Source organism: Terrapene carolina, unplaced genomic scaffold (genome assembly GCF_002925995.2).
Source record: "Terrapene carolina triunguis isolate 2854851 unplaced genomic scaffold, T_m_triunguis-2.0 Scaffold310, whole genome shotgun sequence".
NCBI lineage: Eukaryota > Metazoa > Chordata > Testudines > Emydidae > Terrapene > Terrapene triunguis.
This window is the reverse complement of record NW_020664661.1, coordinates 1,961,420-1,976,366: the sequence shown is the minus strand read 5'-3', so window position 1 is coordinate 1,976,366 and position 14,947 is coordinate 1,961,420. Positions and strand designations below refer to the sequence as shown.

The 14,947-nt window shown below is 41.8% G+C and overlaps 1 protein-coding gene across 4 annotated transcripts in view; it reads left to right on the top strand.

Annotated features, from left to right (window-relative positions):
- The window catches only part of PPP3CB (protein phosphatase 3 catalytic subunit beta), a 112,864-nt gene that overhangs the window by 39,528 nt on the left and 58,389 nt on the right, over window positions 1-14,947 (top strand). For all 4 annotated transcript variants that reach the window (XR_003370095.2, XR_002909150.1, XM_024218764.1 and 1 more), the window contains exons 6-9: window positions 3,673-3,812; window positions 3,912-3,989; window positions 4,081-4,175; window positions 13,292-13,417. Coding sequence is in view for 2 of the 4 variants with exons in the window: in XM_024218764.1 (XP_024074532.1) it covers window positions 3,673-3,812; window positions 3,912-3,989; window positions 4,081-4,175; window positions 13,292-13,417 (439 nt within the window). In the remaining 2 variants the exon portion in view is untranslated. The remainder of the gene's footprint in view (window positions 1-3,672; window positions 3,813-3,911; window positions 3,990-4,080; window positions 4,176-13,291; window positions 13,418-14,947) is intronic.

Genomic DNA, 14,947 nt, shown 5'->3' with positions numbered 1-14,947 from the left:
TTTTGATCTGACTGTCTTGAGTTTATTCAGAAAAGCAAAATTCATATTGAGAACCAGAAATACTTGGTAAAAGCAGAGTTCAGTTTTAAAGTAGGATAGCTCTCACTAAATATAGCTATACCATGTGAAGAATGTACAAAATGAATCAGACTCTATAGTTTGATTTGTTTTCTTGTCATAAGAGACTTCTTTTGAAATGTCAGTGTCATTTTAATTTGAAAATTTGTGTGTTGCTATCTTGATAGTGTGGATATATATATTTTTTTTTTTCTCAAAAAACCCTTGGACTTTTAAAGTTGCAATATAATGTGATAGTACAACAATCTGAGTTACTCTTATGGAAAATTGGTAGAGTACTTGTTTGCCTAGCAACCTCTTGAAGTGGTCCTGTTCATATGGAAAGTGATGTAGTTATATCAGTAATTAAGGAGGATGAAAATATGTTTTTTAAAAAGTGTGCTATTAAATATTTAGTGTATCAGTTATTTCATTTTAATGGAATACAAGTGTTATGATATCAAGTCTTCTGTCTGATAACTCCTACTTATTTGTCAATGGTTTTACCTCACATGGAATGTTGATGTCAGGTGGTGATGATCCTATCATATTAAAATTTTTAATCTTCTGTTGCTTTCTCTTTGAATATTTCTCTTCAGTTTGCAGTTAACTGACCTTTTTTCATCTGATATCTTAACTGTAGCATTTGGTTCCTCCTTCACAAGAGTGGTATTGATTATTTCAAGTTTTGCAACATTATCATAAAGTCTGAGGTCAGAAGCATTTTATGCTTGGATTTAAACTTTCTAATTTCAAACTAGTCAACTTGGAATAAAAAAAATCAGTTTCTGAGGAACCAGTAAGATGCCATTATCTGGTGGAGAATCCACCACTGCTTCTACCAGGTCATCTACAAGTAATAAAGGGCCTGAAAGGAGGTCTTCCTTTACTCCGTGTGGGCAGGTCGTCTTTTAAAAGGGATGGGGAGGAAGAATCATGTGACTGGTGACAAGCCAACTGCATGAAAAATGAAAAACCAAGTCAGTCATGGTTCCAAAAAAATTCCTGGTCTACTTTTTTTGTCACCTATGAGTTGTGTGATGCCTTAGGAGAAATTGATAACATTTTGTTGACCCTCTTGGGGAAACTGGACTTTGGAGGTCACAGACAAAAGAAGAACGTTTAAGGATGACTGCCTGTACCGAAGCTTATGTCTTGTCATACAAAGGAGGTAGTAGCTATAATGGACAATACTCATTCAGATACCTTAGGAAATATTGAAAGTGAGGCAGGTTCTGTCGCTAGAAATTGGGATGATTTTCAAAAAGGGAGCCCATCAATTTATTTTTAAAAATAAAATTATTGTTGGAGAAACAGCTTGCCTCTCCTGTCACCAAGAATGTTAGCAGTCAGCCAATAAAACCCAGCTAAGAATCCAGGTTCCAGACAACGGAAGGTAGGAGCAAAAACAATTTTTTTTCTGGGATCAGCAATCACATTGTTCCATGGAATGTAGTAGGAGCTGACGGTGCTCAACATCTTCCATTGTAAAAGATTCTTAGAACCTTCTTTTGAGAAGCTCTCAGACCTCCATTGTGTGCAGCAGGGCTTTGATCACAGCAGGGGAATAGCCCTGGGTTTGGGGAAGTGCCTTTTGCATGTGCCAAGAAATTCCATTCACATTTGGCTGAGTTATAAATTCTTGAAAATCTTCATTTCCTGTCTCTGGCTTGTTTTGTACAGATAAATTTTGGTAGCACACCAAACACCCTGAACGTTCTAAGACTGGGTGGCACTAGTGGCAACAATCACAGGAGCATAAGCTGCATTAGAAATCCCTGGGAACAGAAACTTACCCCAGCTACTGCCAAAGCAGCAGTATTAACAATGGAGAAGTAAAGGAGAGACCCCATCTGGAATGACCCCCAACAACCCCTGCTGGACCCAACGTACGACCAAACAGTCCTCCACTCTTGGGGACACCAAATGGCGCAGAAGCCCTTCCACCGCCCGGGAATGGGATGAGATCCTCTGGAGCAGAGATAAATGCAAATGACTAGGAGAGAATGAGTTCTAAACTCACTTTTTTGCTGATTGATGTTTACAATATTGTACTCTTTACAACTGTTGCTGTTAGGCACTGCCTCATACCCCCACTAAGATATTACACAAGATGAGACTAGAACCCAGCTCTCTAATATGGCAGAGATAAGTACCATCCACTTAGCCCCACTGCCTCTGAGAACCTGCCACAACTTTGTCCTTTTCTATGCTGTCTGTAAAATGGGGCTACTTGTATATACATAACTAAGGCTGCGAGTCTGTCACAGAGGTCATGGAAGTCAGCGATTCCGTGACTTTCCAGGACCTCCGTGACTTCTGCAGCTGGCAGTTGCGACTGAATCCAGGGCTGCCCAAGCAGCTCAGGCAGCCCCGGGACCAGCTGCAACACCCCCCTCCCCCCCCACCCCCCCAACAGCAGCGGTTCTCGGCTGCCCTCCCAGTGGTGGGAGTCCCTGGCTGCTCCCCTCCAGCTGCGGTCCGGGGCCGCCTTCCGTGGTCCCGCCTTCCGCCAGCTGCAGCTGCTGCGGTCCGGGCTGGTGGGGCTGCCTCCCGCTACCTGCAGCTGCTGCGGTCCTGGGCCCGCAGGGCTGCCCCCCCTCCCAGCACCAGCAGGTGCCCCAGAGGCCCTCTTCCAGAGCAGCCAGCTGCACCCCCTGGAACCTCCCAGGACACCAAAGATTTAGTCAGGAGTATATAGTACAAGTCACAGGGCCGTGAATTTTTGTTGATTGCCTGTGAGCTATCCATGACTTCAACTAAAAATCCCCATGACTAAATCTTAGTCTTATACATAACCATTGTTTCATTGTGTTGTGCATTTATTCTCCTTTAGTGTCTGGTTCACAGGGGATAATAGGCTTCTCTTCCTGATAGCTAATACAGTTAGTCCTGTAACTTTTCACTATGGTCACTGGAAATGTAACAGAGCCACTAAAGTAAGTGTTTCCAAATGGGTCAGAAAGGATATCTCTGAAGCCTCTTAAAGAAAAGGTAAGAAGCCTCCTCCAAAAATGGTCAAGGCCCATTCCATGAGGTCCACAGCAATGTTATGGCAGAGCAATAAAGCTTTGTATGAAAAAAAAATCTGCAGAGATCCTAGGTGGTCATCTCTTCATTCCTTGATTAAACTGTCCGATGTGGATATGTTTCTTCGGATGCTGCATTTGGTTGTCTGGTCGTGTTGGCTGGTAGTTCTTCTTAATTCCCTTTTATTCCATTTTTTCTGTGCTGCTACTGCTTACTAATTCCCAGTGGTGTCTTCAAATTGGTAGATGTAGTGTGCCTGAGAAAAGGACAATTTTGTTCCTTTGTAAATTTACGTTCTCATAACATACACATCCATCAGTCTGGAGGATCCCTCGCCTCTTCTGACAATTAATTATCTTCATTATTCTCAATTGTTGTATGTTCAAATCTTCCTCTTGTTTTTTTGGCATGCATCTGCCTTACAGAGAAGAGGAAACACGCTTCTATAGAGCCTACCTCTCTCGTGTGGTGGGTAGCATTTACTTTGTAATGCTTTGGCATTGGTGGATGTGTATACTGTACAGGTAAGAAGCAAAACTGACCTATATAATATTTAAATCAACTTTGTGTTTGTTTTTTAAACAGCTAGATAGATTCAAAGAGCCTCCTGCATTTGGACCAATGTGTGACTTATTGTGGTCAGATCCCTCAGAAGATTTTGGAAATGAAAAATCACAAGAACACTTCAGTCATAATACAGTCAGGGGATGCTCATATTTTTATAGGTAAAAAGAAATCTAGGATTTAATTGACATTTTAGTACTAAGAGTTACTTTACTTAAAAAAAAATAAAGATTTTACTCATAGTTGTTTTCATTTCACAGCTATCCAGCAGTTTGTGAATTTTTGCAAAATAATAATTTGTTGTCGATAATTAGAGCTCATGAAGCACAAGATGCAGGGTAAGTGTTTTATGCCCTTACAGAAATTATTCAACAATACAAAATAATCATTTATTACTTTATGATGCAAATTAAGTTGTTTATTTTACAGCTATAGAATGTACAGAAAAAGCCAAACTACAGGTTTCCCATCATTAATAACAATTTTTTCGGCACCTAATTACTTGGATGTCTACAATAATAAAGGTAAGAATTTAGTGCTAAGGAGATTATATTAAATTAAAACTTCTTTCCAAAAAAATAGTCTAACAGTAACAGCACACAAAATCACCATTCAGAATCAATTTTGTATGGTGTTACTGGTAGAGCGAAAAAAATCCAAGGCTTTTGAGTCAAACTAATACAATATGTAAAACATATATGGGCATAATTACTTGAATATGTAAAATAAACTGATGATCTCTCATAATGATGACATCCAGAAATGATAAAACCAAGTGTGCTTTTCATTTTTAGAAGAATCCACTGTGACATTACCCAGGGTGCAATCTGGACTGACAGACAGCTCCGTCCCCTCATTTCTCCAACCTGGGATGCCTTTTACACTGCTTTGCTGTGAGAGCAACCACTCCTGCTTTGCCTACACCCAGCCTCCAGCATGTAAATCACTCGCAGCTATATTATATGAGTGCTATAGCCAGCCACCCATGAATTATGCTGCAGGGCAACACCAGCAAACTCCCAGTCCCAGATTTTCCCCTAGAAGTGTGCATCTTGTACTGCCCAGCCCCTCGTGGACAATGCAAGGTCATATAAAGTCCGTCATTTCATTAATAGAAAATGATATGCACAAATGTTATCTCAAATGAAGTTTCCTAAACCCTTCAATCCAAACACACTCTGGTTTAGATAAAACAATACTACAGAAAGATAGGTTTTAAGTGACTGCAAATAATGAGGCATAAAAGTCATAATTGGTTACAAGTAAATAAAAGGTAAAACGCAACTGATACCTAACTTAACAAGCTAAGTGAATTCAAAGCATAAAGTTCTCTCTCACCATATGTTCTAGCAGTTTTACTGGTTGAATCTTTCAGCCAGGATCCCTCCCCAGTCCGATGATACTTATTTTATTCTTCAAGTGTTGTCGATGCCATGAGTAGAAATGGAGAGATGATTTGGGGCATCTGTTCCCCATTTTTATCTTTTCTTCCTCTTTGAGAATCATCTCCAGCTGGGATTCAGGAGACAGTCTGTGGGATGGGAACTTCCAACTGTTTCTTTGCCAAGTTGTAAATTTCTCACTCTCACCCTTTTTCCTGCCAAAGAATGGCCGCTTAACCAGGTGGTAGTCCATTTGATTTTGTTGACACCTGGCTGAGGTATCAGTTTGTCTTTTGTTTTTGAGGACCTGGTTTGTGCCTGCTTTTCTAAACTTGGAATATGTCTCAGTAGCATTTTATAACTTTGTATACAGTGTTGCCACACACATTTTACCAGGACAATAATGATCAGCAAACTGATCATAAGGTATACTTAATCAAACCTCATACGGTATACTTTGTATAAAATCCATTATAGTTTTGTAAAAATTGTGAACATAGGGTTCTTCTTCGAGAGATGTCTTTGTGGCTGCTACACGTCAGGTGTCGGTGCGTCCTGGAGCCATCAGTCGGAGATTTATGGTAGCAGTGTCCACACTTACGCAGTAGATGTCTTGCAGCGCAGTTGGCATCTCATTTAGCGTGTGCACGACCCGATCCCTCCAGTTCCTTCCCAACCGACCTCGGCCTGAGATGGAGCTCTGTGGCGGTGTTCACAGTTCTTTCTCCCCCCCCCCCCAAAAATAGAAATAGTATAATTTAGATAGACAGCAAGTTTTTAATAATAATTAATTTTGCTTAGATAGCTAGTAGTTTTAAAAAAAAAAAAAAAAGGGTTTTCTCCTGGTTTCCCCTTCCCCATAGTTTCCTCACAGCAGGGAACATTCAACTGTTGAACGATGCCTGGCTCCCCAGGGTTCGAAAGATGTGGCTTATGTCATGAAGCGATGCCAATTTCTGATGGACACTTATGTGTCCGATGTCTCGGTGAGGCACACATCCCACAAAAGTGCAGCCACTGTAATAATTTAAAAGTGAGAGTCAGGCGCAACCAGGATCGCCACTTGAAACTGATCTTAATGGGGAAATCTCTCCAAACGGAGACAGAACAGACCTCCTCCTCTCCAGGCACCCCGACTTCAGCAAAAGAGGACATGCCATCCTCTAAAAGATTGAGGAAGAGAACACCAACTTCGCTGCAGAGAGCACCGCAGAAAAAAAGGCAGTCTCCTGCCAGGTCGCTACTCTGATGCCGACAACCACAAGGGTGAGCACCATTGATGCTCCGGGCACCTCTGGCACCGTCCATACTGGGACCTCTGCCAAGCCCCACCACAAGAAGACAGAGTCGAGGCATAAAAAGAGACGTCTCCTCCACGGCACCGACCTCACTGGTGAGGGACAGTGTGCCGAGACTCTCCCCGGGAACCATGCCTCCACTTCCAGCACCAACGGTGCAGTCAGCACCGATGGGAAAATCCAAAACGGCACCATCCATGCTAATCAAACGATCACAAAAATTATCAGCACCGACGACTGCTATACCATTCCCTTTACTTCCCACCCACCTACCTTACTCCCCTCCCCCTCCCTCTTCAGGAACCCTTCTCATGAGCACCTGCTATGACAAGAAGTAGATCATATTCTACAGTTAGGTGCCATAGAACAGGTCCCTCACAACACAGAGGGAAGGGATTTTACTCCCATTACTTCTTGAACCAGAAAAACAGGGGATGGAGGTCCATCTTAGACCTCACAAAACTCAACAAGTTTGTACGAACTTAAAAATTCAAGATGGTCACATTGGGCACGATACTACCAGCGCAGCAAAAGGGGGACTGGTTTTCAGCCCTTGACCTTCAAGATGCTTATTTTCATATTACCATACATCCCGCTCACAGAAGAGTCCTGCGATTCACAGTGGAAAACTATCATTTCCAATACAGAGTACTACCGTTCAGCCTGTCCACCACACCAAGAGTTTTCTCGAAAACACTTGCGGTAGAGGCAGCACATTTACACAAACGAGGGAAAATGATTTTCCTATACTTAGACGATTGTCTCCTCAAGAGCTCGACTCAACAAGAAGCAATATAAATGGTCCAGAAGACAGCTGCACTCTTCAGGAATCTAGGGTTGCAGATAAACGAACAAAAATCAACCCTAATTCTTGTACAACAACTGGACTTCATTGGGGGCACACCTCGATGCCATAGAGGCCAAAGTATCGTTGCCTCTGAGCAGATTCACAACAATGACCAACCTTATATTGGTAATCAGCAGCAGCCCCCAAAAACCCGCATATATAGGACTACAACTATTAGGTCACATGGCAGCCACAACATTTGTGGTAGGACACGCAAGACTATATATGTGCTGCCTATAGAGCTGATTGAACTCAATATACATACCCAGCAAGCACAGCCTCCATAAACGACTAACAGTACCGCCAAAAGTCTTGGACTCTCTACACTGGCGGACAAGGTTAGAAAATGTATGTGTGGGCATCCCCTTCCAGTAGAACCCTCCCCCGATAATAATTATCACAGATACATCCCTGATAGGCTGGGGCTCCCACATGAACCAACACACAGTTCAAGGCAAATGGTCTGCTGAGGAGACCCACTTACACATCAATCTACTCGAGCTATGCGCGGTACGCAATGCCTGCAGACATTTCCTGTCACTGATAAAGAACAAATCAATTTGTATAATGACTGACAACATTGCCTGCATGTTTTACATCAATTGCCAAGGAAGAGCCCTATCACACTCGCTATGCACCGAAGCCATGAAACTGTGGAACTGGTGCATTCACCACAAAATAAACATCTTAACCTCCTACCTTCCAGAATTCGACAGCAGACACTTCTCATGGGAGCATGAATGGGAAATGAACAATGTAGTCCTGCAGTCCATATTCCAATGATGGGGACCTCCCCCCATCGACTTGTTTGCATCCCCAACAAACCACAAATGCCCATTATTCTGCTCGAGAGCAGAGATGGGATCCCGATCACTGGGCAATGCCTTCCTCATCCCATGGGATGCAACACTCATGTACGCATTCCCACCGATCCCTTTGATCCCACAAGTAATATACAAGATATGAATACAAAAGGCTACAGTCACCCGAATAGTCCCGACATGGGCCAGACAGGCCATGTTCTTATCCTTACCCGATGCACATGGCGATATGCGCCCCATGAGTGCTCCCTCTTCGGACGGACCTTCTGTCACAGAACAACAGTTACACTCTTTTTTTAAACAACTAACAAAATCATCCAAAGCCCAAGATTTGGTGGTGATGGGGGACTTCAACTATCCGGATATATGTTGGGAAAATAACACAGCGGGGCACAGACTATCCAACAAATTCTTGGACTGCATTGCAGACAACTTTTTATTTCAGAAGGTTGAAAAAGCTACTAGGGGTGAAGCTGTTCTAGACTTGATTTTAACAAATAGAGAGGAACTCGTTGAGAATTTGAAAGTAGAAGGCAGCTTGGGTGAAAGTGATCATGAAATCATAGAGTTTGCAATTCTAAGGAAGGGTAGAAGGGAGAACAGCAAAATAGAGACAATGGATTTCAGGAAGGCGGATTTTGGTAAGCTCAGAGAGCTGATAGGTAAGGTCCCATGGGAATCAAGACTGAGGGGAAAAACAACTGAGGAGAGTTGGCAGTTTTTCAAAGGGACACTATTAAGGGCCCAAAAGCAAGCTATTCCGCTGGTTAGGAAAGATAGAAAATGTGGCAAAAGACCACCTTGGCTTAACCACGAGATCTTGCATGATCTAAAAAATAAAAAGGAGTCATATAAAAAATGGAAACTAGGACAGATTACAAAGGATGAATATAGGCAAACAACACAGGAATGCAGGGGCAAGATTAGAAAGGCAAAGGCACAAAATGAGCTCAAACTAGCTACGGGAATAAAGGGGAACAAGAAGACTTTTTATCAATACATTAGAAGCAAGAGGAAGACCAAAGACAGGGTAGGCCCACTGCTTAGTGAAGAGGGAGAAACAGTAACAGGAAACTTGGAAATGGCAGAGATGCTTAATGACTTCTTTGTTTCGGTCTTCACCGAGAAGTCTGAAGGAATGCCTAACCTAGTGAATGCTAATGGGAAGGGGGTAGGTTTAGCAGATAAAATAAAAAAAGAACAAGTTAAAAATCACTTAGAAAAGTTAGATGCCTGCAAGTCACCAGGGCCTGATGAAATGCATCCTAGAATACTCAAGGAGCTAATAGAGGAGGTATCTGAGCCTCTAGCTATTATCTTTGGAAAATCATGGGAGACGGGAGAGATTCCAGAAGACTGGAAAAGGGCAAATATAGTGCCCATCTATAAAAAGGGAAATAAAAACAACCCAGGAAACTACAGACCAGTTAGTTTAACTTCTGTGCCAGGGAAGATAATGGAGCAAGTAATTAAGGAAATCATCTGCAAACACTTGGAAGGTGGTAAGGTGATAGGGAACAGCCAGCATGGATTTGTAAAGAACAAATCATGTCAAACCAATCTGATAGCTTTCTTCGATAGGATAACGAGTCTTGTGGATAAGGGAGAAGCTGTGGATGTGGTATACCTAGACTTTAGTAAGCCATTTGATACGGTCTCGCATGATATTCTTATCGACAAACTAGGCAAATACAATTTAGATGGGGCTACTATAAGGTGGGTGCATAACTGGCTGGATAACCGTACTCAGAGAGTTGTTATTAATGGTTCCCAATCCTGCTGGAAAGGCATAACGAGTGGGGTTCCGCAGGGGTCTGTTTTGGGACCGGCTCTGTTCAATATCTTCATTAACGACTTAGATATTGGTATAGAAAGTACGATTATTAAGTTTGCGGATGATACCAAACTGGGAGGGATTGCAACTGCTTTGGAGGACAGGGTCATAATTCAAAATGATCTGGACAAATTGGAGAAATGGTCTGAGTTAAACAGGATGAAGTTTAACAAAGACAAATGCAAAGTGCTCCACTTAGGAAGAAAAAATCAGTTTCACACATACAGAATGGGAAGAGACTGTCTAGGAAGGAGTACGGCAGAAAGGGATCTAGGGGTTATAGTGGACCACAAGCTAAATATGAGTCAACAGTGTGATGCTGTTGCAAAAAAAGCAAACGTGATTCTGGGATGTATTAACAGGTGTGTTGTGAGCAAGACACGAGAAGTCATTCTTCCGCTCTACTCTGCTCTGGTTAGGCCTCAGCTGGAGTATTGTGTCCAGTTCTGGGCATCGCATTTCAAGAAAGATGTGGAGAAATTGGAAAGGGTCCAGAGAAGAGCAACAAGAATGATTAAAGGTCTTGAGAACATGACCTATGAAGGAAGGCTGAAAGAATTGGGTTTGTTTAGTTTGGAAAAGAGAAGACTGAGAGGGGACATGATAGCAGTTTTCAGGTATCTAAAAGGGTGTCATAAGGAGGAGGGAGAAAACTTGTTCACCTTAGCCTCTGAGGATAGAACAAGAAGCAATGGGCTTAAACTGCAGCAAGGGAGGTTTAGGTTGGACATTAGGAAAAAGTTCCTAACTGTCAGGGTGGTTAAACACTGGAATAAATTGCCTAGGGAGGTTGTGGAATCTCCATCTCTGGAGATATTTAAGAGTAGGTTAGATAAATGTCTATCAGGGATGGTCTAGACAGTATTTGGTCCTGCCATGCGGGCAGGGGACTGGACTCGATGACCTCTCGAGGTCCCTTCCAGTCCTAGAATCTATGAATCTATGAATCTTCACCCAAATCTGGAGAAACTCCATCTGAAAGCATGGCTCCTGCATGGTTCCATTATGGTGAGTTAGCCTGTTTGGAACAAGTCAAACACATATTACTAAACAGCAAGAGATCAACCATGCCGTAAAACTTACCCTTAAAAATGGAAAAGATTCTCCTCATGATGTCAAGAAAAACAGTTGACTGCCACTACAGAACCACTACTGCTGGTGCTGGACTACATATTGGAGTTGAAACGCTCAGGTCTTCCAACAAACTCGATCAAAGTGCATCTCATGGTCATTACAGCGTTCAATCATGGAATTGAAGGGACCTTGATATTCGCGCATCCAATTACTAAACGCTTTCTCACCGGTCTACAGAACATTTACCCAGAGGTTCACCAACCCACTCCGGCATGGGATCTAAACTTGGTATTGAAATGCATCAACAGACCACCATTTGAACCTTTAGCCACCTGTTCCTTACTGCATCTGTCCATGAAAGTGGTGGCATTTTTTGGTCGCTATCACTTACGCCAGACGAGTAAGTGAGATAGGGGTCTTTTTGGCCGATCCTCCCTACACAATATTCTTCAAGGACAAGGTCACGTTATGACCCCACCCAAAGTTCCTACCGAAAATATCATCACCCTTTCATATAAACCAACCAATTCACCTTCCCATGTTTTACCTTAAACCACACGGGAATCCAAACGAAACCATTGTGCATATATTAGATGTTAGACACGCGTTAGCGTTCTAGTTAGATAGAATGAAGCCTTTCTGAAAGTCCCCGAGACTTTGTGTCCATGACCGAACATTCAAAAATAAGTGCTGTCCACTCAGAGATTATCTAAATGGATCTCCACCTGTATTCAACAGTGTTACCCAAACACACAATACAGAACCTCCTAAGGACATCAGATCCATTCCACATGCGCTCTATCGACCTCAATAGCATTTCTAAACAATGTGCCTATAATAGACATATGTAGAGTGGCTACTTGGGCCTCTGTCCATACATTTACTGATCATTATGCAATCATTCAAGGCCTGATGCCATAATTGGCCTAACTGTACTCGCCTCTACAGTGCAAGCAAACCCAAAGTCCCTCCTAACCTCTGAGGGGCACTGCTCTACAGTCACCTGAAGTGGAGCACCCACAGGGACATCACTCAAAGAAGAGAGGGGTACTCACCTTGTTCAGTAACTGAGGTTCTTCGAGATGTGTTCCCCTGTGGGTGCTTCACTACCCATCCTCCTCCCCTCTACTTTGGAGTTGGCAGTAAGGACTTTACGGTAGAGAAGGAACTGGAGGGATCGGGCTGTGCGCATGCTAGATGAAGCACCAACGGCACCGCGAGACATCTACAGCGCACGTATGACCTGCATGGACACTGCTACTGTAAATCTCTATGAAAATAACGTAGCTGAAGTCGACTTATCTTAGATTGAATTAAAATTACTTACTTCGCGTCCTCGTGGCGCTGGATCAAAGGCCGCGGCTCCCCCGTCGACTTTGCTTCCTCCTCTCGCATTGCTGGAGTTCAGCAGTGGACGGGAGAGCGATCGGGGATCGAGTGAGATAGAGTGAGATCGGCGGATAGTGTAGACGTAGCCTGATACTTGAAATGGAGCACCCACAGGGGGACATATCTTGAAGAACCTCATTTACTGTATAAGGTGAGTAACCCTCTCATACAGATTGTTACACCCACTGAGTGCTTTCCAAACAGGCTGGGATGCTCTGTGCTCTGAGCAGTTCACAATGTAAAATACAAGCTGAGAAATAGAGGTTAGGGGCCGAGGAACAGTAGTAGACAATTTATATACAAGTCAGCTCAATTCGCGGCAAGCCACACTGCAGAAGTAAGCTTTTAAATGTGGACAGGGAAGAGACCATGCAGATGAGCTGTGGGATGTAGTACCATCCATAGGGGGCTGTGTGGAAGGAGGCATGGAAATGATTGTGGGAGAAGCTAAAACAGCGGGACAAAGTTGGAGGCAGGTGGAGAGCAGCCTGAGGCTTGACAAGGCATTGTAAGTAAGGAGGGGACAGAGTTAGGCAAAGCTTTGAAGGTGATGAAAAGAAACTGAAATTTGATTGTGAATGTGTAGCCAGTAGTCCGTTGATTAAAATGTGGGATAATAAAAATCTGGAGCCAGTTATACTGTTGTTTTGAGTTGGATGTTTGTGACAATACCTGCAATGGCACTTTTAGTAGTTTTTCCTCTGTGTCCATTATTAAGTTAAGTGTCAGTGCAATTTTGTATTCTCCTTAAAATGTACCTCTTTTAAATTGCAACATAAAGTGATTTTTCATATAACAAAGCTCTCTGTTAGAAATATCTTCCATAATCATGAGTAAAGGATCATAGAGTGTCTCTTGCATATATTTTTACATAAGGTGTAATATAACTGTAAATGTGGGAAAAGATAATTGAATCTTCCTGATGATTTTGTTTTTATTATACTTAGTGTTAAGGATAAAAATTCTTGCCTTAATTTCTAAATGTTGTTTTGCAGCTGCTGTGTTAAAATATGAAAATAATGTGATGAATATTCGACAGTTCAATTGTTCTCCGCATCCTTATTGGTTACCAAATTTTATGGATGTCTTTACGTGGTCATTGCCATTTGTTGGAGAAAAAGGTAGAAACTATGCTGTACAAGCAAACTGTATTTGTGTTTTGTGTGGGTGTTGCAGGTTTATATTTACATGAGAGAAATTAAGTGTATGATTTCTCTTAAGGAACTATGTTAATCATTGCCACCTACTCCTTTGTTTGTCTCAATAGGGTGCGGAATTGTGAACACTTATCCCAAAAAACCTTTTGCAAGGTTTTGTAACTCCCCATGTGAAAGTGCTGTAACATGTCCATGAAGGATGGTGATCTGGGACATGAGGTAGTCTACAGCTGTTGGTTCTCTGTTCCCCCTGCTTTTGGCTGAGGTAGCTTGATTTTTGTCTGATGGAGCAGAGGAGGGAATGGAGAGGTTTAGAAGAGATGAAGGCACTTGTCTGCATAGTTTAATGAAAATCCCCTTCCTTCTGAAGTATATCTCTGAATCAACACACAATTTCAATAAAACTGTTTCCACTCTACAGAATAATTTGTTACACTTTCCTAATCTTAATGATGTAGAATTCTTAAATATTGTCTAGTTATGATGGATGTTCTTTTAACATTCTACAATGCCCAGAAGATTTACCTTTGATGAAGGGCAATTTATATATAATTGTTCTCCTAAAATACAATTTAATAGATATCCCCGTTCTACCTCCCTCCCTCCAGAGATGGTAATTTTAAATTTAGGACAATTGGGCTCCAGGTAGGTTTAAGTAAAAAGCAAAGTAGTCGTGGTTGGACATTAGGTTGTCCTATTTAAAGTCCCACCGATATATGCTATAGTTGGTGAAGGGGTTGTAGAAAGCTCTTCAAATGTATCTGAAAAGTACTCTTGAGACCAGTTGCATAAACGCAGGTTTGGGTTAATATTACCTTCTGAGAGAAATTACAATCAGATAGTTTAGGCCTTTTTTTTAATATGCTCAGTGTATGTAGCAAATTACTTTATGGATTTCAAATAAAAGAAAGAATAAGAGTTGGAAAGAGTTTTCTGTTCATATGTAACTACCTGATGAAATCTAAATGTCAAGACTCATCAGTTTATATAGTGATCTTTTGGACATTTAATTGATTATTAAGTACAATAAATGTATAATTCTTATTTATAGTTTGTAGGACACATAAGTGGTGGCAGCTGCTCATGAAAATGTGGATTATTTTTAATCTTTCAATGTTTATTTGCGATATTACTTGATTTTGCTTACTTGAGAGGCTGGTAATTAGATAAGCTTGCTGTTAAACGAGAATTTTTTTGTTCAGCCAGCATATGCTCACTGCTGCAACCACAGTGCAAGTTAGCAAAGGCCCTTGTATTTTCTTTCTGTTGGCTTTCAGAAATGCACACACTTTGACATTTTAACCAAAGGTTAAATCTGGCTTTGCCAATTGGAAGAAATTTACGGCAAAATCCATTTTAAATTATCATAGGGCTTGTGAAAAAATAAAAGCAGTATGGTCCATTGCCTTTCTATTCAGGTAGATACATTTTGTGTACTTGTAAAATTGAACAGGAGTACTTGTGGCACCTTAGAGACTAACAAATTTATTAGAG